This window comes from Miniopterus schreibersii (assembly GCF_964146895.1).
Source record: "Miniopterus schreibersii genome assembly, chromosome: 1".
Lineage (NCBI taxonomy): Eukaryota > Metazoa > Chordata > Mammalia > Chiroptera > Miniopteridae > Miniopterus > Miniopterus schreibersii.
The window spans coordinates 93,449,254-93,473,776 of NC_138101.1; the positions used below are offsets into that span (position 1 = coordinate 93,449,254).

Genomic DNA, 24,523 nt, shown 5'->3' on the forward strand with positions numbered 1-24,523 from the left:
ACATGCTAAGGAGCTTGGATGTTGTCAGTCACTTATAGCAACAGTAAAAACACTGAGCAGATTGAAAAAATTTTAAAACAAACAAACTCCTCTTGGGTCCATAAGAGAGGGAATACACAGGCTAGCCATTGCCCCAACATTGGAAATGCAGAAGGGCGAATGCAGGGAGCCCCAGCCAACTGGAGCAAAGACATAGCTGCAAACACTGCAGGAACCAGTGGCAGAGTAGGAAAAGCTGAACTGTTATGACAAATTGCTGGAGACTCCTTGCTTACACGTCCGAGAGTTAAAAACTTCAGGGGAACCCTGTAATAAGGGAGGGACCCACAATAGTTTGCAATCTACCTCCAGGAGCTCAGCCAAATTCCCACAGCAAATATCGGAGAAAAGTCTGCTCCTGCTTCCAGCAGGGAGGAGGAAGGAACCCTTGTGAAATATGTTAGAACACTGTACTTCTTAACAAGTCCTGTCTTCAGGGAAACAAATTAAGTAGAGCTTAAGTGGCTGTGGTATTATCTGAGCATAACTGACCTGGGGAAGGAAAAAACTCAATTCCAGCCAGCTCTAGCCTTACACAAGGGAAAAGGGAAATAACTAACTCCAGCCCACTATCACCATCCTGTCTCACCTGAGGAGAAGGGGAGGGGAACACAGAAACACTTGTGCAGTTCACAGTCCAGAGGCCTTGGCTCACTAAAGCACTGAGACCTAACCATAGGACTAACAACACTAGCCCTCACTCTAAACCTCACCACCATATTACTAAAGGTCTATTTACAGCTGTTCCAGGAGATGGAAATCCTAAACCAGAGACTGCAAGAAACTACTGTATTTACACAGACACATATGATAGAGGACTTATCATACAAAAAATTCTTAAAATTCAAAATTTGTTTTATGGATGTTGACAAACTGATTCTAAAGTTCATATGGAAAGGCAAATAAATGATCCAGAATATTCAACATTAACATAATATTGAAGGAGAAGAACAAAGTTGGTGGACAGATACTCCTTAAGACTTGCTAGAGAGTAATCAAGACAGTGCTGTAGCCTGGCCAGTGTCGCTCAGCAGTTGCAGTTGAGCATCGACCTACGATCCAAGAGATCTTGGTTCGATTTCTGGTAGGGGTTGCAGGCTCAATACCCAGCAGGGGGCATGCAGGAGGCAGCCAATTAATGACTTTATCATCACTGATGATTCTCTCTTCCTCTCCCTTCCTCTCTCTGAAATCAATTATATATATGTATATATGACAGTGCTGGAAACCTAAAAGTACTCTGAAAAATAAAATGTTAAAACATGTTTTTAAAGTGAGGCTGATTTCTCCTTTCCCCAATTTATGCCAGGTAGGTCCTCCTATTTACCTTTCTGTTGGTGGGGAAAATAGAACATCCATGGATCTCTTCCTTTTTCATAAAGGTCTGTCGCTTTCTTTAATATAGTTATTTTAAGTTTATTTGCATCCTCAGCAGTATGATGTTATTTTTAAATATATATATGATTTGTAGCTTATCCAGCTTATTTGATGGTTAGTGTGAGAATTATGGTTTTTGTAGCTTTTTATATCCATGCCAGAAGTACCACTATTTATAAACATTAAAACACAACAAAAAATATGTTATACTTGCCCATAGAAATACCATTACTGTTGTTTTTCATCCATTTATAAAGATTCAAGATTCCATCTGATATAATTTTATTTCAGACTGAAGAGAATTCTTTTATAGTTTCTTATACTGCAGCTCTATTGGTGATGAATCTTTCAGTTTGTTTCTCTCAAAATATCATTATTTTACTTTTCTCTTTTATGAATGTTTCAATCCACATCCAAGTTGACAGGCTTTCCTTTTCATTGAAGCACTTTGGAGATATTTTTCATTGTCTTCCATCTCGCTTTACTTCCAAAGGGAAGTCAGTGAGCTATTATTTTTATTTTGTTCACATTATCTTCTTGTGATGTGTCTTATTTATGTGACTGCTTTTAAGGTTAATTTTTTTTATTTTTCTTTGGTTATCTGCAGTACAATTATGATGTGTGCTGATGTGTTTTTTCTTATTTTGAGCTTAGATTTATGGGTTGCTGGGTTTCTTAATCACAAATTTGAAATATTTTGCCATTATTTCTTCAAATACCTTTTGACCTTAGAGCCTTCTTCTGATACTGCAAGTATACGTATGTTTGACTTCTTAATATTTTTTTCCCACTGGTCACTGAGTCTTTGCTCAAATTTATTTCTATCTTTCTTTTTCATTAGTGTTTCATTGTGGTTAGTATTTATTCCTATCTCTATCTAGACATTACTGGAGTTCCAAAAACTAGCCTTTCTGGTACTCTGCCTCATGCATTCCAGCCACCTGAGACTCTCTGCCCTCCAGTCCATGTCTCTTCAATTAATTAAGACTGTTGACGCTTTCCCTTGTTTTCTTTTCTGTGCTGTGGTTTAGAAAGTGTCTCCAGGAGCAATGATAGGGTTCATTTTTTTAAAATCCATTTATCTCAAGGATCGCAGTTCCGTGCTTCCCTCTTTTCTGATGTCTGAAAACTATAGTTTTATATATTTTTGTACTTTTTGCTGCTTATTTTGGAAAGGCTAGTTCAGTACTAGTCAGTCTGTGGTGAGCAGAGAGTACGACTCTATTTCATTTGTTGAAAATCACAATTCTTATTTATTTCAACCACATTTAAATATGGCATAAATAGGCATACAGTAAATTGAACCTATAAGAATAAGTTTTATTTAGGAAACTAGGTGCATTATTTCTAGAATAACTCCATATTTTATTTTATTTTCAATTAAGAATTTGAATGGTTTCCTCCAGATATTTTGCCTCTTGGCATTTAAAACTACATGTAAGTTATGAGAACTTTTAATTTTATATGTGTTAGTATTTTTATTTTTGAGACTTAATTTTAAGAGCAAATTCTTAAGTTTAAACTGGAAAATGAAACTGTCAGGTTTTTTTAATAAAAAAATGCATTTTTTGGATAAATGTAAATGAATTAAGATTTTAAGAAAAAGGAAATGGAATATGATCTCTTTTTGGACTCGCTGTCAAAGTATTTTGGTAACTGCTTTCCATAAATCATCTTTAAAAATCCACATTTATATCAAATAAAATTTTTGAATATTAAAGAAGCTTAGAGGATTTGTGGTAAATTTTCAGCATTTTTATTTTTGAGAGTAAGATTCTGTATTACTGTTAGGATGTGAAGGTTGTACTGTGTCCAGGATAATTCATAAAGATGAATAAAGTTTAATCAAAAATTAATTACTTTCAAATATAATGCCACAAGGTTAACAATAACAAATGTTGTCTCTTATTGGTTTCTATGCAGGCCAGTAAATTGAAATACTTGCAAACCTTAAATGTGTCTTTAAGCTTTTGAATTTATAAGATGTTTTTTGGGGTTTATGAGAAGTTTTCCAGAACACCTACCTTCCAATTTGGGCTAAATCTCTCTTTTTTGTGCACCCATGGAGTACCCCAGCTATAGCTGAAAAATAGTGCTTAATTTACACAATTATAATAACCTATTGACCTCTTTTATCATTTGATTTTAAATCCCATGAGGCCATGAATGGTATGTTTTTATCCTTGTGTCCATTATATCCCCCAACCCAAAGTAGATATTTTATACTTATTTGTTAAATAAACAATCGAATAAATTATTTCTGTATTTCAATTTGGATAAAAAAGATTATTCTAGTAGGAATATGAACCTTGGTCAAATGATTGGATGCTAACTCTATATTTTGTGTCTTTTCTTACAGGCTCTTAAATCTGATCTACAATGGAAAAATTCCTTTTTTATCTGTTTTTCATTGGCATAGCAGCGAGAGCTCAGATCTGTCCAAAGCGTTGTGTCTGTCAGATTTTGTCTCCTAATCTTGCAACCCTTTGTGCCAAGAAAGGGCTTTTATTCGTTCCGCCAAACATTGACAGAAGAACTGTGGAACTGCGGTTGGCAGACAATTTTGTTACAAATATTAAAAGGAAAGATTTTGCCAATATGACCAGCCTGGTGGACCTGACTCTGTCCAGGAATACAATAAGTTTTATTACACCTCATGCTTTTGCTGACTTACGAAATTTGAGAGCATTACATTTGAATAGCAACAGATTGACTAAAATTACAAATGATATGTTCAGTGGGCTTTCCAATCTCCATCATTTGATACTGAACAATAATCAGCTGACTTTAATTTCATCGACAGCGTTTGATGATGTCTTTGCCCTTGAGGAGCTGGATCTGTCGTATAATAATTTAGAAACAATTCCGTGGGATGCTGTGGAGAAGATGGTTAGCTTGCATACCCTTAGCTTGGATCACAATATGATTGATAACATTCCTAAGGGGACTTTTTCCCACTTGCACAAGATGACTCGGCTAGATGTAACATCAAATAAATTGCAGAAGCTACCGCCTGACCCTCTCTTTCAGCGAGCTCAGGTACTAGTGACCTCAGGAATCATAAACCCGTCTACTTTTGCATTAAGTTTTGGTGGAAACCCTTTGCATTGCAATTGCGAGTTGTTGTGGTTGAGGCGTCTGTCTAGAGAAGATGACCTGGAGACCTGTGCTTCTCCGGCACTTTTAACTGGTCGCTATTTTTGGTCAATTCCTGAGGAAGAGTTTTTGTGCGAGCCTCCTCTCATTACTCGTCATACACATGAGATGAGAGTCCTGGAGGGTCAAAGGGCAACCCTGAGGTGCAAAGCCAGGGGAGACCCTGAACCTGCAATTCACTGGATTTCTCCTGAAGGGAAGCTGATTTCAAACGCAACAAGATCTCTGGTGTATGACAATGGAACACTTGACATTGTGATAACAACTGTAAAGGATACAGGTGCTTTTACCTGCATTGCTTCCAACCCTGCGGGGGAAGCAACACAAACAGTGGATCTTCATATAATTAAACTCCCTCACTTACTAAACAGTACAAACCATATCCATGAGCCTGATCCTGGTTCTTCAGATATCTCAACTTCTACTAAGTCAGGTTCCAATGCAAGCAGTAGTAATGGTGATACTAAAATGAGTCAAGATAAAATTGTGGTGGCAGAAGCAACATCATCTACGGCATTACTTAAATTTAATTTTCAAAGAAATATCCCTGGAATACGTATGTTTCAAATACAGTACAATGGTACTTATGATGACACCCTTGTTTACAGGTAAGAAAAATTAAGCAAATCTGTATACTTACCATGCTTCTTAGTGTAGGGCTCATTAAGGCACTCTGATATTTCTTAATTGACAGTGCTGCTCTGTATTGTAATTATAGCACTTCATTTCTTAAAGTATATAATTTAAGGCTTGTGAAAGATGAACACATGTGGGGAACTATTTTGAATGGTGTTATAGTTAGAGAGTTCAAATTTATATTTAATATTATGTTTACTTTCCCCCCCTCGTCTAAGAGATGTGACTATCAGAGAGCAAGACTGATTTATTTTAAAAATTCAAAAACATACCAGAACTTACACATGCATATGAGTGTTCTTTCCTTCAAGGAAGTCATGTTGGGAGGCTATACCATTATCCCAAAGATGCTGCCATTGCTCAAAGCACTTTTGGAATTATCTTTAGAACCTTCGTCATACTATTTTGAATATCCTCAGTGGTGGCAAATCATCGTCTTTTGAGGGTGAATTTGAATTTTGGAAACAAGCAAAAGCCATTTGGAGCCAAGTCTTGTGAATAAGGTGGGTGATCAAGATGGATATTGCCATTTTTGGTCAAAAATAGGATGTAACTATAAAATAATGAGACTGATATCTTGAGTGATTGATTTCTGTGCATGTGTGTTGTCTCATATACACTGGTTCTTAAGACAGTTCCAAAGAGAAACTTTATAAATATTTTGAGCAGTGAGAGTATCACTGGTGTTAAATATTTAATCTCCTGTAAGGACATTAATGGAGAGAATTTGCATCTGACTAAGGAATTTCTGGTATGTTTTTCTAAAGTTCAGCCTCATTGATTTATAGTCACATCTTGTCCAATTTTCAGTTGGAAATATACCTTTTTGCCCCTCCACATAATTTCACTCATGATAGACTCTTATTAATCCTAGGAAATGATGCAAAATCATGGCTTTTAAATATATATGTGTATATTTGTCTTTTATGAAATCAGATCAACTCAGTTTTTAATATATCTATGTGAATTATTGAAGATAATTTTGTTTTCATTCAAGTATGGAAATGAGATAAATTTTTTAAAGTGAGCATGAGCTGGTAGGAAAAAACAAAACCGGCCCAGCTAGCCATGTGATCAATCCTGGGCAAGGTTCTACCTGGCTGAGTTTTAATTTCCTCATCTTTAAAAGGAAGAGATTAGAGTAAATGGTTTCTAATATCTCTCTTATTACTGAATGAATGGGATGCAGACTATGATGCATGTATGTTAGCATAAAGTAGTTTTGGTCTTTGTTATACTCAGCTCTTCACCTGAGCCATGGGTTGTTTAACCCACTGTGAAAGTTATGCATCCAGCTCTACCCCCTTACCTTCCTGTAGCTACTACACATTCTCTATATTTTAAACATTAACTCTGGGAAATGTGTTAGTTTCTATTTTCTAAATTTCAAGACTTTAATCCTGACATGACAAGTAAATTCTATTTGAGGAAATGGCTTGAATTTTGGACCCTAATGTTTGTCATGTATAAAATTGTGATAATGACTACCTCGTACAGTCACTGTAAAAATTAAATTGTAATGTATATAAAATGCTTAGTAATGCCTGACATTTATCATCACTCACTTAATGGTAGTGATTTCAATCACAAATACATACTCTGCCCCAAGAGTTTCCTGGTACATTTAGATGGCATTCCTTAGGTTGTATAACAGATTAGTATTGCCAAGTTTTTCTAAAACTCTCTTTCAGGAAAAAATAAGAGTTTCAAGCCATTTTTCCACATTAAATGTTAGTTTTGATCATAGTTTAAGTTCCTGCTAAGAAATAAATAATGGAAAATGGGCTTCCACAGAAGACTTTTGTGATGTAATGGATTCAGAGATATCTATAAACTCATCAAATTTTAGAAGCTGTTTGGAAAGTAATTCCATCATCTCACAGTGGGGAGGATCAGGGATATATGCCCTCTCTGGTCAAAAGCCTTGCCCTGTTCATATTTATAGGATATTACTCAGCCATTTTCAGAACTCATATTCAGATAAAAACATAGACGGAACCAAGTGTTGAAGGTTTAAGAGAAGGTTGAGATCTGTAAATAAAATACTTTAACCTTAGTAATTATCTTAGTCATTAAAGATTAGTTTTACTGGGAACCACTCCATAGCAGCTTATAACTGATTTGAAAAATAAATACTCCAAAATGCATTTCCATTCTGGTTCCTAATGTGATTGATTGTCAGTGTTTTTCCTTCCTTCAAATTGGCTTTTAGTCACAGAGGTGTTGTAAGTACTAAATGGATTTGTTTAGTAGTCAAATAATGTCACAGTCACACCTTTCAAAAGCAATTTGTCATAAATGATTTTTTAGCAGTGGCTTTTATTAGGACTTCTGCTTTGCCAAGCAATGCAATTAGTAAGCTCATCAAAGGCATGGTGCAAGCACCCTTGATTTAATGCAGAATCCAACAATAACTTTTAGCCATTTCTACTGGGTAAATATAGAGATTAGATAATTTTCCCATATTTCATATCTGTTATTATTGGGGTTTATCTTCATGAGTACTGAAAGGAAACGGAACTGAAGTCATAATGACTCTGTGTGTCTATAAATTTTTTCTTTTTCATATTAACACAAATTCCGTTGTCCCTCAGAATGATACCTCCTACGAGCAAAACTTTTCTTGTCAATAACCTGGCTGCTGGAACTATGTATGACTTGTGCGTCTTGGCAATATATGACGATGGCATCACCTCCCTCACTGCCACAAGAGTCGTGGGTTGCATCCAGTTTACTACGGAACAGGATTACGTGCGGTGCCATTTCATGCAGTCCCAGTTTTTGGGAGGCACTATGATTATTATTATTGGTGGAATAATTGTAGCATCCGTGCTGGTTTTCATCATCATTCTAATGATCCGGTATAAGGTTTGTAACAATAATGGGCAACACAAGGCCACCAAGGTCAGCAATGTCTACTCTCAAACTAATGGGGCTCAAACGCAAGGCTGCAGTGTTCCGCTGCCCCAGTCCACGTCCAAACAAGCTGTGGGACGCGAAGAGAGTGCCCAGTGTTGTAAAGTTGCCAGTGACAGTGCGATGCAATCTTCCGAAGTTTGTTCAAGCCAGGACTCCTCCACCACTACCTCTGCTTTGCCTCCTACCTGGACTTCCAGCACGTCTGTGTCCCAGAAGCAGAAAAGAAAGACAGGCGCAAAGCCAAGCACCGAACCACAGCATGAGGCTGTCACGAATACTGAGTCCCAAAACACTAACCGGAACAACTCCACTGCGTTGCAGTCAGCTAGCCGACCCGAGTCTGTCACAGAGGGGCCCGCCTCTAAAAGGGCACATTCAAAGCCAAGTAAGTTTCTCACTTTGCCTTCTGAGAGACCCAGAGCAAGGCACAGGTACTCCCTGAATGGAGAGTTGAAGGAATACTATTGTTATTTTAACTCGCCAAGCACATGTGGACTATTTTCTAAAAGAAGCTTGTCTATGGATGGGATGCTAATTCACCCCAACGATTCCGATGGGCGTAGGACAAAAGCAACTCTTTCAGATTCTGAGTGTGTATTGGAAAGCACTGTGTAGCCTATTTCTTTTTAATGAAAAAATTATTTTGAGAACTCACATAGGAAGTTAGAATTTGAAACTTCAGTCCTGTCTCTGACACATGGCTAATAGAGCCAAGGTGTATAAACCTTCTAGGATACAGTTATTTATATGTAAATTTATACATATAAATATATAGGGTGTCCCCAAAAATATATACACAAACATTTATTTTTATTTTTAATCCTCACCAGAGGATATTTTTTCCATTGCTTTTCAGAAGTGGGTGGGGGAGAGAGAGACACATCGATTGGTTGCCTCTTGCACCCAACCCGACCTGGGCCAGGAGCAAGCCTGCAACCGAGGTACATGCCCTTGGCAGGAACCAAACCCGGTACCCTTCAGTCCGTGAGTTGATGCTCTGACCACTGAGCAAAACCAGCTAGGGCTACACATACATTTTTTGATAGTACAATTGATGTTTCTTTCTTTTCAGATTTAACCCATTGGAATTAATAATTATTCAAAGTGCATACATTTTGGGGGACACCCTAATATATGATTAGGACAAAAGCATGACATAGTAGCAGTGCCTTTCCCAAAAAGGACTGGCTTCCAAGTTCTGCAATAGCAGATCGCAAAATAAAAGTTGCCATTGGAAAAATAAGGTCTTGCATAAATAAATATTCTCCTACAGTTTTACAAAGGACCATCTATGGATAATTGGTATTTTTCAGTGAATAGATTGCCTATTTACTTCAATGACAATGGTGTGTGTTTTTAGGCAAATATTGTAGAGAACAAGTTTGTGTTGTTATGTTATTGAAAATAAAATATTAAATAAGTACATCCAGACAAGTGTTAAAATAAGTACCCTTCTAAACTACATTTTTGGTTCTGCTGCCTTAATGATTCTTTGAGATTTCTCATCCAGGAACCTTTTTTAGTGGGAAGCAGAAGAAAATGCAATTGATTTTATATTTATCAAAAAACAAACAAACAAAATCAGTTCAGTTTTAAGTTATATGCCACAACTTTATATACCTCTGCCTGGGCATATGAAGGTGTTTACATTACATTTAATATACATTTGCTGAATGAATGAGTTTTTTACTTTTCTCAATGCAAGTTAAAAAGGGAGACAAAAATCCAAGACTGCCTTTATCAAAGGGATGTTTATTTTTATCACCAAGTAATTTAAAAAACATTTAATTAATTTCTTATTACATTTATAAGCAATATAAAGTCATTGCTCATTAACCAGATAGTGCTTTTGTTTTTCCTTTCTGCGCTGTGATTCTGTATTGAATGTTTCTTTTTTAGAGTAAATTCATTTATTATTTTAACAAAAATTTATGATGAAATCTAATTAGGAACAAGGATTTTAAATTTAGTAAGGCAATAATATTGCTCCTTGTCAATGTGGCGTTTTTGACATTCACTGAAATCAAGGCCTAAGGATAAATGTTCCTATGAACTTGTTGAAAATCTTACCACATTATACACTAACATGATGGTCTTTTATTAAAGGCTGGTAAATTAGGGTTAACATTAAGCGATTTTTGGTTTTGGTTTTGTTTTGAGGATAAGGCTCATGTGGGAACCTTGCAGAAAAAAATTAGTCATAATATAATAAGCCTTTATTAACTCAGATCACTTGAAATACCATTTAAAACACAGTTGAGGAATGTCAATCAGTTTAATTCCCTTCTGTTAGAGACACATATAAAAATTTCAGTTAATTTTAACTTTTCAGAGGTACTTCTTATCATACATGATTCATTGTGATGACATTCAAAAGAGGGCAAGATTAAAGCAGTTACAGATTACTTTCCGTGTCAGTCTTGGAAATAATTGTCTAATGGACTTTTATTACCTTAGTTGTTCCCTAAGTGCCTTCTATGCCCTGTTTCTCTTTTCTGAAATTTGCCTTTCACATTTCTAAAATCTAATCGGCACCCATGGGTCAGCTACATAGCTCTTGTGAAGAGTAAATGAGATCACTTGTTGTAGTTGTTTATAAAATCAAAAACATTATAAGTGTATTTTCAACACTATTTCTGTCAAAATGCTCCAACACAGACTAAGTATTTTAATTTATTTTTTAAACTCAAATGCTGATACACACATTTTTTTTCTTTTTTAAATTGAGATATAATTGATATACATTATTATATATTAGTTTTAGGTATTTAACATAATGATTTCATATTTGTAGATATTGTGAAATTATCACAACAATCTAACATCCATCACCACACACAGTTGCAAAATTATTTTACTTGTGATGAGTTTGTCTCAGATATACTCTCTTAGCAAATTTCAAACGTACATACAATATTCACCATGCTGTGCATTATGTTCCTATGACTTATTTATTTATAGTTGGAAGTTGTTACCTCTTGACTTCATCCATTTTACCTTCCCTCCCCTTCCTTGTCTCTGACAACCACCAGTCCATTCTCTGTATCAATGAACTTGGGTTTCATTCTGTTTTGTTTTTCAGATTCCACATATAAATGAGATTATATGGTATTTGCCTTTCTGTAATAATACTCTAATCCCAAGTAAACATTTTAAATTAACATAAGTTACTTAATTCTTCACAAGGGGCTGATTGAGAAAAGTATATTACTTTACCCCTTTCTAGTTTTTACCTGCATAATATTTTACCTGCATAATATTTTATAATATTTAAAAATCTTGAATATAGAAAAGCTTTTGAGACTTAAATAAATGAATCCCCAAGGAAGGAATCTCTGGCATTAAGACTGTGAACAAGTGGGCTCTGAAATCATAAGCAGCAGAGGCCGCAGCTTAACACATTTACTCCAAGCTACAGATTCATGTATTTTGTATTTTCAGGTTGCCTGGAGTTTTAAAAATTAATTTCCTGCCTATGTTTCTAATGAAACTTTTATTAAATATGTTTTATTTTTCATAAACATTTGGAAATGTTTAATATCTAACCATGTGACATTTATTCTGTTTGACAAAGGCCATTGAAATCATTTAATTTTTTATTACTTTTCCAAGACTATTTTCAGGGTGTATTAACCAAAGGCTTGAACACTTGTTCTTAGAAATGACAAAAAGTCCTGTGATAAAAAAATCAACACAGGATTGGCCTATCAAGAGAGTCAAATGTTTTTTTTGTTTTTGTTTATAAGTATGTGAAAAAAAATTTGCTCAGGGTAGTGACAGTGCAAAGCGACTGAAAAACAAATCTATGGGAAGGATGGGTTTGATTAAAGGTACCTGGTATAAAATCTGAGACACAATAATGACTCAGGTCCATGAATGAATGAATGGATAGATAAATAAGTAAATGAATAGGGCCAGGGAGGTGCAGTAATAAGAGTTTTTGTTAATTAGCACAGTGGGGTAAGTTGTGGTCCAGATATTACTATCAGCAAGAAATTCTTTGTCTCTTTGTTGTTGTTTTTCTTTGTCATTTCTTGCATTTCTCATTTAACCAGCCCATATGCTTTGGGATATATATATATATACACACACATACATATATATATGTATGTGTGTGTATATATATATATATAATATATATATGTATGTATAGATATATATATATATTACTATCAGCAAGAAATTCTTTGTCTCTTGTTGTTTTTATTTGTCATTTGTTGCATTCCTGTATGTATGTGTGTGTGTATGTGTATGTGTGTGTATATACACACATACATACATATATATATATAACCCAAAGCATATGGTTTGCTATTTGTTGTTTTTGATTACGTATAGATTATATATATGGTTTTTCTTCCTTGTTCATAAATATTTTGTTTGTTTTTTAGCAATTTTACACTATGATTTCAGCTTGTTCTATAGTAAAACATATTAACAGACAATAGAGATTTACTTCAAACATTAAAAAAAAATTATATGTGCTCTTTTGCTGGGTTTTGTTTCTTTTGGATAATTGTCTCTAATTTTAAAATGTCAAAGTTCTATAAAAGTAGGTCTTTTTAAAAATTATGTAATATCTGAGTGTCATAAAGGGATAATGAAGCATCCAAAGCTGCCTCAAAATTCTAAAAGAAAACAAAATTTGGTTTGATTAGTATTACTAATTTTTAATCTATAGATAGATTAATACAGAAGTACAACAAATACAATAATTTAAATTAGACACTGTAACGCCCTCATTGAGGCCAATTTATTCCCTATGTCTTTCTCCAACCATTAAATGTAGTTAGTAAAGTTGAGGTCACAGGAAGCTATTTTATGCTTTCAGGCAGTTGATTTTAGGTACTTTGTAGATATGTTCAACTAAAAATTTTTAAAATATAAGTTGTGGAGCTATTGTAAGCCATCTATGAATATAATAAGACTACTACTGAATGATACATATTTTCTCCACAAGAATTTAAAAAAATTTTTATAAGTAAACATATTCCACTTGTCTACAGATTCGTCTTTTTTGGTCAAGTATTTTCTAATTCACTTTAAAGCACTCATAAAGTTCATCCAAACTAAAATTTAATTTAGTTTATTTGCTTGTATTAATACTGAAAGGACACTAAATGTTTCACTATAAAGCTAAAAATATTAATAGAATGATTATCACAAAGTTCACATCAGTTGCATTTTACTCCCTAAATTTTAGTATTTTCCCCTTTTTATTTACAGTAATAAACTTAAAAACAATCGATAAAATGCCAATAGCTAAAAAAATTCCAAAAACAACTTATTCTACATAAAACTGTGAAGGTAAATGGGACATTTTTCAAAGAAGACGGCAGACATGAGCTCATTTTCTTCTTTGTGTGATTTCCCGTTCCACTTTATAATACTAAAAAAGCATCGTTCATTTATATTAGACAGAATGAAGACTATGTACTCTCTTTCCCTTGTAAAGCCTTCCCTCCTGTCTCAGGAGGAGTCCAGCATTTCTCCTTTAGCAGGATATGTGGATGCGTGTGTGTGAGTGTGAAGTGTCAGGGGAAAGGGCTTCAGCATGGAGCTGGATTAGGTGGGAAAGGCGCACTCTTATCCGCCTTAGTTGATGATAATAATAATAATGACAGTAATCATTTACATTATGTTTGTGGGTTAAATGTTTGTTGAGTTAAATTTATGAATAAGAAATATCTATCCCATTTTTAAATATTCATGGAGGATAGAGAAAATAGCCAAACTTACTGACTGGAATTTTATAATAGTCTCAGAGCTCCCTCCGTCTCTCAGATTACTCAATCCTTTCCCTCCGTGCTAGATTAATAATGCTGGCATTACAAACACAATTAGTTTTGTCATTTTGTTTGTTTGTTTTAGGGTGTGTTTTGTTTGTTTGTTTGTTTTGCAATAGAAACTATCTTTTGTGTAGCAGTTCAGATGATCACTTAATGTAGAAAGAATGATAAGCGTATTACTGCAGTGGAGTCTCCTAAAAATGTGGTGCTGCGTGAAGCGGGACATAGAAAGTAGCCATTTGTTACTGGGTGTATATTTAAGTGTGGAATTACCTAGCTAAGGTAATTAAAACTTTGCAATCTTATCAAATATTTCAAACAGTATAAAAATTTATCAGTGTACCATTGTCTTCTGATTTTGCCCAGCTATTTCAAAGTCAAAATTTAGGATCTGAAGTTACCATCTAATAAAATACATGCACTGTACATATTTATGTATCTATATAAGCTAAAAATATATGTATGTAATATAGATATTTTAATATGTATATTTATAAAATTAATCCGTTAAAATCATAATTTTGTGCCCTGCAGAATGGATTGTAATTAATGTAACTGAATTAGATTTAAATGGGCTCACTCTCAGAGAATTTTTCCAGAAAAACTGTACAAACCATTCCTGGTATTTATCAGATTACAATGGAATATAAATTCTCTAGTACAAATTTATTTTTCTGAACTTCCTAATGAAAACCATCACTACAATTTGTCTAATTTCATCTGTTCTCTTCAAATAGGTGGCTATTATATTCAAAATCAAAAACAAAAGTAATTATTTTCAAATACACTCAGGAGAAAGCCATGAAGTTCCTTTCATTTTGTGTTTGGAAGTGGAGGTACATTTAATCTTGCCTACAACATGAGTTAGAGAGAGACTGTAATCCTGTCCCAAAATATGTCTAATAAGTACTTATTCCAGTAACATGAAGAGACATTAAATATAATGTGTTGGCTCTGCCATAATGCAATTTCCTAATCATTTTCTTCTGTACAACGTGAACATGTCTTAATATTGCTTTCAATAATCTAGGGATGTAAAACCTAACCTCCAGAGACTACTGTAAGTTTATATGCATGTTTGTGCTGGAGTTTTATAAGGATTTTGTACTTTTATCATCACACTCATCTGTGAACCCTGAGAACAACTTTTTCCTGAGACACCTATTTTTTTCTTATCATTGTGTCATTTCTTTTTCTTTTTTTAATATATCTTTATTGATCTCAGAGAGAGGAAAGGAGAGGGAGAGAGAGAGGTAGAAACATCAATGATGAGAGAGTCATTGATCGAGCCCGAAACCCAGGCATGTGCCCTGACCGGGAATCGAACCCCGATCGCCTGGACCCTAGGTGGACGCTCAACCGCTGAGCCATGCCCGGCCGGGCATTGTGTCATTTCTTAATGACCAGTAGAAGTAACTGCTTTAAAAGAGGACATTTTGGAAAGATATAGAGTGTGTGCTATGCAGGGTTACATAATGGTATTAAACATTTGTAGCCAATTGGTATATACGTATGGGCATTTGAGGGCAGGATGTTTGCATTTAGAACATTACTGTTTTAGAGGGGGAGAAATGGGTACATGATAAAACACTACTTGCAGGACTAATGAATAATGGCCTAGACTATAAATGATCATTGTACACTCTATGTGGAGAATATAGTGAAACTACATTGTCTCCTTTGGATTTTGTTTTTCCTCGAAATATCTTTTCATATTAATCAAATGCAACTCTGTAGTTAAAATGTTAATTTTAAGCAGGGAAAATGAATGAGGCCCTTATTCTCTTATTGAAGTTCTTGCAGGAAAAGTGCATTCCATATTGATAAGTACTCATTTTAGTAACTAGAGTAATATTCTAAAAAATCCTACCTTTATAGTATTATGTATCTGGGAGTAGCCATAGAGAACTATAAAGTATTATAAAAGTCAATTGCAATTAACCCAAGAATTGGTAAGATAAAAAAAAAAGTCTAGACAAATCTTATCAAAATTTCAGTGAGAAGTGTTTTAGGATCTGTCTCTTAAAAATAAATTTTTTATGATACTGAATATTTTATTCCCAGATGCTTTGCTGTCTAATGTTGACCAGATGGTCCAGGAAACACAGGTGAGATTCTTGTTACCTTTCATATACTTCAGCACTTTAAATGGGTATATTATTTTATAAATGAATTTTTAAATTTTGTTTTGCTAGCTTATGTACCTTATTGAAATTTTTAATTAAAACTTAGTGTCAACAGTAAAGAATGAAGTTTAGTTCAGTTAAATGTATTTCCAATTCCTAAATTTTACATATTTCTGGTTAAGTGAACATTTCTGACTCATACAGTAAGAATAAAGGAAACACTGATATGACTGGAGTCACTCTTGGTTTCATGCATGATATAATGAATATTTAAATTTTTTTCCCAATTGGAAGACAGTAGCTTAATGGGAATCTACTCACTCTTATCCTTGACCTCCACGTCCTAATAGGAGTTGATGACACGTTCTATTTCATTGAAAGTGGAGGAGCAGAAGAGTTTCACTGTTATCTAAAATGAATGAAGCTGCTATCAAATTGAGCAAAAGACTACCCATGAAATACTCATGGTATTCCTTTTGTCAGTAAATTACTCTTGGTGTGTGTGTTTTTTTGTTGTTTTTTAAATTTCAAATGAGTGTTTGATTCCTGCATTTTAATTGGATCAGAAAGTGTGTTTCCAGAGCAGAATCGCACTTTAGCAATCTGTTCAAACAGCTGGAATCATCAGCCAATTGCTTAAAGTTTGGCACAGGAAAAATACCCTGCTTTTAAAAGTTCTAAAAGAGCCCATTGATTTATTTCTTGGTAGTGAAAGTAAGATCTTGTTTTTTTGGTGTGTGTTTTTTTACGTTTTGTACTTAAAAGGTAACAATAACTTGGACAATCATTGACTGTTTCCCCTAATAAATTACATATCCAAATCAAACAAAATCTTTTTTACGAACCATTTCTTTGCTGAATTTAGGATTTCATTCTTATGTTGAAAAAAAAAAAAAAGAGCAGATGGCTCACTGGAAACAATCAGTAGCACAGCGTCTGGCACATGCTTTATGTTCTGTTTTGTGTACTGAACTGACCTGCACGAAGGTGCATGTGTTACCACCACCCCTTTCTCTTTCTCAGTCTTAACCCCTCTCTCTCTCTGTCTCCCTCCTTCCATCTCCCACTCCTCTCCTTTGCTTTCTTTGATTTTCAGAAGTGCATTTATCATGCATTTTAGGACCTCTAGCTGCCCTGAAAGTTAGGATATCTCTTGAAAGTGTAGGGAAGTAAATTGTTAATCTAGCAGAAGCACCCTCCAGAACGATGCTAAATGCTCTATCAAGGTTTGGAAGCAGGAAAGTCAGTCTGAATCTCAAATGTTCACATGAATGGAACATGTTACATATTATTGGGTTTATTTATTTATTTATTTACTACATTGTTAGAAGTCAAATTTAAAGAATTAAAGTATGTGTACTACCAGAGATGGCACAGGGTTTGCCAATGTGATAAGTAGGTAAGATTTATAATAATGACCCTTTTTGTCCTAAAGTAATTACTATTAATTGTAGAAACTTCAAAAAGTATAGTTAAAAATAAAAAAGTAAATATAAATCTGTGATAGTCGAACACCTAGACACAAATACTGTGCTCATAATCTGGGATATAATCTTTCAGTGATTTGTCATTTGTAAATGCAGTAAATTTGTATGTATATATGTGTTTTGTTAAAGTTACACAGTGAATGTGTAGATGTGAAATATGTCACCTTTTTTAACACTTTCGTAGAGTCTCTCTCTAGTTTCCTTTATGAAGCAAATGACTATGTCATCGTCATAAAAAAATTTCCTCCCAAGTTGTCTAATTCCTTTTGCTTTCTACAAGTATTAGCAAGAAAAAAAATCACAGACAAAAATAATTTTAACAAAATTTAGTGGCAATACATCATTCAGTTGTTACCCAACTCCTTGCTACATTTTTATTATCAGATTTAAGTCACCACATAACCTCAGTATAATTCCTCTTGCTATTTGCTGAATGATTTCTTCTGTAGCAGGTCTATCGTTTCTGTAACTGTCAGCACTACCAAGCAGTGATGCCGCTTTGAAGAGACTGACCTGTGTGCTCTGAATCTTCTCATGGCCTTTCACGTGTGGCAGTGCTTGACCGCGTGCGAATGGAGTGGGGAGGAGAGCTGGCAGAGATTCCTCTTCTCATAGCTGCTCCACTCTTTTTTTGAGGGGGAGTGAGGGATATAAAGTTAAATTTTAAATTTATATTTTCTTCAGGATTCTAAGATATGTCTATTCCTACCCAGAGACAAATATATTTTCCAAAACTTTGGACACTGCTCAATGCATTACATTAAAATTTAAATGTTCCTTCTGTATATAGAAAGTAAAAGTAAGCAAAAAACACCCATGTTCCTTTTATAATATATAAAAATGTTTCCAAGGCAACAATATTAAGTTGATTATACCACAGTCCCTAACAGAACATCAAAAAAGTTACAGAGAGGGCAGAAAGGTTTCATCCAGCTAGGGCTTTAGGTGTTCTCTTTCACATTTGGGTATCCATTAAGATAATTTTTTTTCTGAGGGTGAAGAGTTAATGTATTTCTATTAGCCAGAAAATATCCTATGTCAATTGTCTTCTTTAAGACCCTTCTCATATGTGCATAGAAATAGAGTGAGCTTAAAATAGTTTAATGTATCACATACAATACTTCTATAATGAAATCATAATATTCTAATCATACTAAGATGAATTGAGAACAAAGGGAAGAGAAATCATTGATAAAATTAGTGATAATTACTCTACAAGTAAACTAACACAGACATATAACTTAACCTTATCTTTGAAAGATTTTTATGCTTAAAATGATCCTGGTAAAACAATTGCCATCTTATGTTTGGAAGTTTAAACAGGAACAGTTGACTAGTTTGCATTTAAACTAAAAATACCGTAAGTAAAATTTCTTAAAAGTATTTGTCGTATTCAGACCAACATAATATGTGCACATTGTGTGTTTAAGTACGCACATAAAATATTGCTATTCTGTTATTGCTTGCACCAGTGTTTAAAATAACTGGTTCCTGATTTTAATAAATTTGACTTCTGATTATTTTGTTTAGCATTAACTAAGGTATTGTTTTAACTTTATTAGAAAAACTCTGCTACAGATGCAATAACCATGAAAAAAGTGGTCTTTTAGAGAAATTAATAATATATAAACGAATAAAAAGTAATATTGATTGTAAATAAACAGCAACATCTAAATAACTATGGGAAAACACTGGAAAATAAAGGAAATAAGAGCTATGCAGCCAAGCAAATGACCAACATAAAATATTTGGTTCTGTGGTTTTTAAATGATCCTCCTTTCAAGTGAATTTTTAAAAATAAGAGTAATAAAATAAATCCATATATAGAAAACATTTAACTATTTTTATAATAATTAAAGCATACTTTTGACATATTTATTTGAACATTACAGAAAATCAGAAAATAAATGAAGCCTTGTGTCAGTCCTGACCTTTAGAAATAATTTCCTTCTTTTTTAGATATTCTAACCACATAAGAAAAAAATGTTTCATAGCTCTTAATTACATCTGAGTGAGGGCAGCAACAGTATTTTTCCCTCAGTCGGTTCAACATGAGAATGTTTTCCTTCTCTTAATGCAGAGGTAGTTTTAATTTGCTCTTTTCTTTATACTGTTAATAAGATGTCCCACCGTGTTTTGCATGATATCCTTTAATTGTTACATGAGGGACATTTCCAAAACATCCCGAGCCTACCCCAAATTCATTATTTTTAGTTCTTGTAAAATTTTGGAATAATTATTACAATATATTTTGTTTATTTCTTTCTAATGCTCTTGTAATTTTGTGTTCCTTGTTTAGACCTTATGGAATCATTGTAAGAGTTTGTCTATTGATAAATAAAGTAAAAAGTATTATTCTGAATATCCTACATGCACAGGTTTGTATTAAGCTTCATATTATGTCATCATTTCAATAATGGAAATAGCTTCATGGCAGACAAACTCACACCATAGTACACAAAACAGATTGCTATTTCTTAATTTTCAAAATTAACAACCTTTATGTAAATCATAATTCCACAGTTTGTTAATAATATTATGTAATGTGAGATTAAATAAAAAACTCTTTAAGATATGTCAGCTTATAAAATGATCAATTTGATATTAAAATAAAGTTTGCTATTCTGGAAGGATTTCTTTCCAAAGTCAAACTAAATATGCTATCCCTATCTTTTTCTTCTAGGTATATTTAGTCTTTTTAACATTACTACTTTCTGAAATTTGAACTTTGGTATAATGCAATTATATCTTTTTTTTCTTAAAGAGAACATATTATTAGGTATACAAAAAACTTTTTAATATCCAATTTCATCAAAATAAGCTATGCTATAAACCCAATAGAAAGGAATTTAGACATATCCCATTGTAATTTAGTGATTTTGAATTTTTTAAAATAAAACTCCAAGTAAAGTATGATAGGTCTACCTATATTTCAGTTGTTTCCAGGGTAATTATTTTTTACAAATAGGATGCACATCTCTTATCTTTAAGTATCCTCAAATATTGTGTAAATCTCTTCTTCAGTAATTCTAAATAATTACTGTTTCTGCCAAAATTAATTACACTTATTTGGATTACCAAGTGTTTCAAATATATTTTCTTTAATATATTTCAGTGTCTTGCCTACCTCTATCAAATAAAGTAACCTAAATAACCATAATATACTTTAATAATTTTGAAACCAAGTTTTCCAAATAGGTTCTACATCAGAATTTTTATATAGAATATGCAGTAGATAACTAAGAATCTATATTTCATCACTTATTTGTGTCATGTATTTTATAACCTCTAAATTGTAAACATGTAATTGTTTCTTGAATGGGAAGGAGAAAAATTACTTCTATTTCATATTTATGAAGTTGCATAGTTCTCAAAAATTGTTTTCCATCTTCATCAAGCACAGACTTTATAGACATATCTTAAATCCAGTACTGAGTACTAAGTGCTCAGAACATGGAGGAAAAACATATTTATTATTATTAATAATTTTATTAGTTATTAATAATAGTTTAGAACTATTAATAATAGTTTATTATTATTAATTTGTTATAGAAATATCTGTTGTATGTGGTACATTAATAATTTAGATATTTTTAAATGGTTTTTATATTATTTCTTTTAAAATCATGTTAACTATGGAATGCCTTTGCTTGTGAATTGTTAGTTTGCATATTTATATTATTTGTTCTATTGGTTAGGAACTAATTGAAGATAAATAATTGTCCTCTTTATCATTAAATGTATAATTAGATTTTATAAAATTTAAATACTATACAAAACTCACAGCAGAACATATTTTAAAAGTAGAGATCACTTAGGTTTTAGATATAATGCACAAATTTGATCTAATATGTTAATTTTTAAAAATCAGTATGAATATTTACTATAATTTACATGCTATGCATTAATAAAATCATTATATTTTTTATCTTGAGAATGTTCACATGAAACACCAAAGCAAGGGAAAATTCCATTTCACAACTTGACTTTGACTTGTGTAGCTATTTAGCCTTAATACATTTCGATTTCTTTTAAAAATAAGATTATATATCCACCCATTTTGAAATTACCAAGCAGTATCTTATGTGTTAATGTGCATGTCGAGGCTTTTTTCAGAGGTGTGTCTTGCATTTTATAGCAAGAAGCTCCTGCTTGAGTGCTAACAGTTCAGTGACTTCTAGATTTCTAGCACAATGATCTTATTAGCTATGTGTTTCTTTTCTTTTTTTTTTTTTGTTTCCCTTCATTTCAGAGGCTGGAGTTAATCTGAAGAGCACCACTTCTCTCTCTCCTGATAAAAGTTGCCACTGATATTTTTACTGGATAAAATTTAAAAATGTTTCAATTCACAAAGGCTAATTGTTGAACTGATGTCCTAGAAGAAATTGCCCACAGGACCTGAAGCAGAAGTCTCTGATGCCGGTGGAACTGGCTCCATCAGACCCCGGTTCATCCCCTTTTAAAACCAAATTGTTTTTTCTTCTGGCCCACAAGTATTTTTTTTAAAGAAGGAAAGAAAACAGCCTACATTGGGCATCGAGTTCTGTATCAATCCATGTTATATTGCCATCCATGATTTAAGACTGTAGAATCTTGAATAATCTATATCACTTTAACAAATAAATGTTTTACTATGACAGAATTTGCACAGTGCCTGATTTGTGGAAACATTTGCTTCAAGTATGAATGGTGAAATGATGATTGCAAGAACTAATAACACTATTTTGCATTAATGTAGTGCAAAAACCTTAAGGCATTACAAATTACTTTATACTACTGGACCTATCTCTTCTGTGACTGAAGGCCACCCACTTCTATGGGTGAGCAGTGCAGCTATTTAAGTAGTATGTGCCTCGGTGTAAGACAGAAAGTGATGAGGGATCCCTTTTCTAGTGGAACTTCAAAAAACATCAAGGTAGGCATATTGTAATTAATACAAATTATTGCTTTTCTGGAGAGCCAGGGCAATGATGTAATAATAAATTTAGGCCTTATGTTTCATTTTAAGTGCCTATTTCTCTAATTTTGTAAATAAAGAACATACATCTGATTTAACATCAGCATAAATAGGAGTAAGATATCTTTGATGGCTAATAAATGTTAATATGGTCATATTTAAGCAGTATCCAAGCCTAGGACTTAAGAGGTGGTCCTGGTGTCACGCAGGCCTTGCGTTCAGACTCAGGCTAAGTGAACTTAGCCATTTGTCCACTCTACACTTCTACGGGCTTACAGAAGAAATATATTGTAAAATTTGAAAATGCACACAAACTAATCACTGCACTTGGCGTAAGCAGGAAATTCAATTAGAAATATTAGTAGCATTGTTATTAACAATTGAAGTAAGATTCTCTAATACATTAGAGATTTTATTTCTGTTCCTTGACAATTCTGATAGTTATCAATTATTAAAAGTAGTATGTAGTTTAAATTTTTTTAATTAGTTAAAACTAAAAAAAGCCAGAAAACCTTGTGTTGTAAAAAATGTAGATTAATGTGTTAACCATTTAACATCTCTTAGACTATTATAAATATCCAACCACCAAAAGAGAGGTTAGAGAATGCCAGCCATTTGATGGCACTTGGAATCAGTGCTCAGGAGCCCAACTACACTAGACAGCAATTTAAAGATCTGTACACACACACACACACACACACACACACTCACACACTCACTCCCAGATACATGCAATGCATGATTGGAACAGAAGTAACAGGTTTGAGTTGAAATGTTTTAATTAATTTGTGACCTTGGACAACTGACTTCATTCTGTTTCTTGAAAACTCTAATGCCCCTGAGCAATCCTGTTTACATATGTATGTGTTGTGTGAATAAATGTTTATGAGGACAAGGGCACAATTTGAACAATATTTCATATAAGTGGAAACCGTATAGTATTTGTCTTTTCGTGTCTGACTTTTCTTACTTTCCATAATATTCCAAGGTTCATCCATGTCGAAGCATGTATCCGAACTTTCTTTTTATAGCTAAATAATATTCCATTGTTTATATATGGCACATTTTATTTATCCATTCATCCTTTGATGGACACATGTTTTTTGCACCTTGTAGGCACAGCGAATAATGCTAAAATGAACATTTTTATACAGGTATACATGTTTGTTTCCGTTTTTATTTCTTTGTCTATAGACATAGGAGTGGAATTGCTAGGGCACGTGGCAATTTTTTTTGTTGTTTTTTCAGGAACTGTTAAATTGCTTTTCACTGTGGCTACAACATTTTACATTCACTCGTGTAAGGGTTCCAATTTGTCCATATAAGCAATTTTTAATTTTTTAATAGTCATCTTAGTAGTTATGAATTATCTCATTGTACTATTGATTTGCAATTTCTTAATCATTAATCATATTGATCTCTTCATGTACTTATTGACCATTTATATGTCTCTTTTGGAGAAGTGTTTACTCAAGTCGTTTGCCCATTCTTAAATTACAATGTCTTTTGCTATCTAGTTTAAGGTGTTGGGTATGGGTATATATATATATATGATATATATATATATATCATATATATATATGATATAAATCCTTCTTATATACATCATTTACAAGTATTTTCTCCCATTCTGTATATTACCTTTTCACTTTTTTGATATTATGCTTTGATGAACAAAAATGTTTAATTTTTATGAAGTCCAATTGTGTAATTTTATTTTTCTTTTAGCATCACATCTAAGAATTTATTGCCCAACCCAAGATCATCGAGATTTAGCCCTATATTTTCATTTAAAAGTTTTATGGTTTTAGCTCTTTAGGTGACTGATCCATTTTGAGTAAATTTTTGTATATGACTTGCAGTAAAGCTCCAAATTTATTCTTTTAGATGTGAAAATCCAGTTGTCGCAGCACCATCTGTTGAAACAGTTCTTTCCCTATTGAATGGACTTGGCAGGCTGTCAAAAACAGTTGACTATAGCTGTATGGGTTTATTTCTAGACTCTATATTCTATTCCATTGGTCCATATGTCTGTCT

The 24,523-nt window shown here is 33.3% G+C and overlaps 1 protein-coding gene across 14 annotated transcripts in view; it reads left to right on the forward strand.

Annotated features, from left to right (window-relative positions):
* The window catches only part of LRFN5 (leucine rich repeat and fibronectin type III domain containing 5), a 275,105-nt gene extending 252,921 nt beyond the window's left edge, over window positions 1-22,184 (forward strand). For 5 of the 14 annotated variants that reach the window (XM_081120194.1, XM_081120206.1, XM_081120196.1 and 2 more), the window contains 4 exons: window positions 3,776-5,180; window positions 7,803-8,512; window positions 15,981-16,024; window positions 21,782-22,172. In XM_081120194.1, coding sequence (XP_080976320.1) covers window positions 3,796-5,180; window positions 7,803-8,512; window positions 15,981-16,024; window positions 21,782-21,799 — 2,157 coding nt within the window. In that variant the 5' untranslated portion in view covers window positions 3,776-3,795 and the 3' untranslated portion in view covers window positions 21,800-22,172. Of the gene's footprint in view, window positions 1-1,348; window positions 1,422-3,775; window positions 5,181-7,802; window positions 9,873-15,980; window positions 16,025-16,392; window positions 19,314-21,781 lie in introns of those variants that run through there. The other 9 variants (XM_081120200.1, XM_081120193.1, XM_081120202.1 and 6 more) reach the window with 5 other exon arrangements.
* The last annotated feature ends 2,339 nt before the right edge of the window (window positions 22,185-24,523 follow it).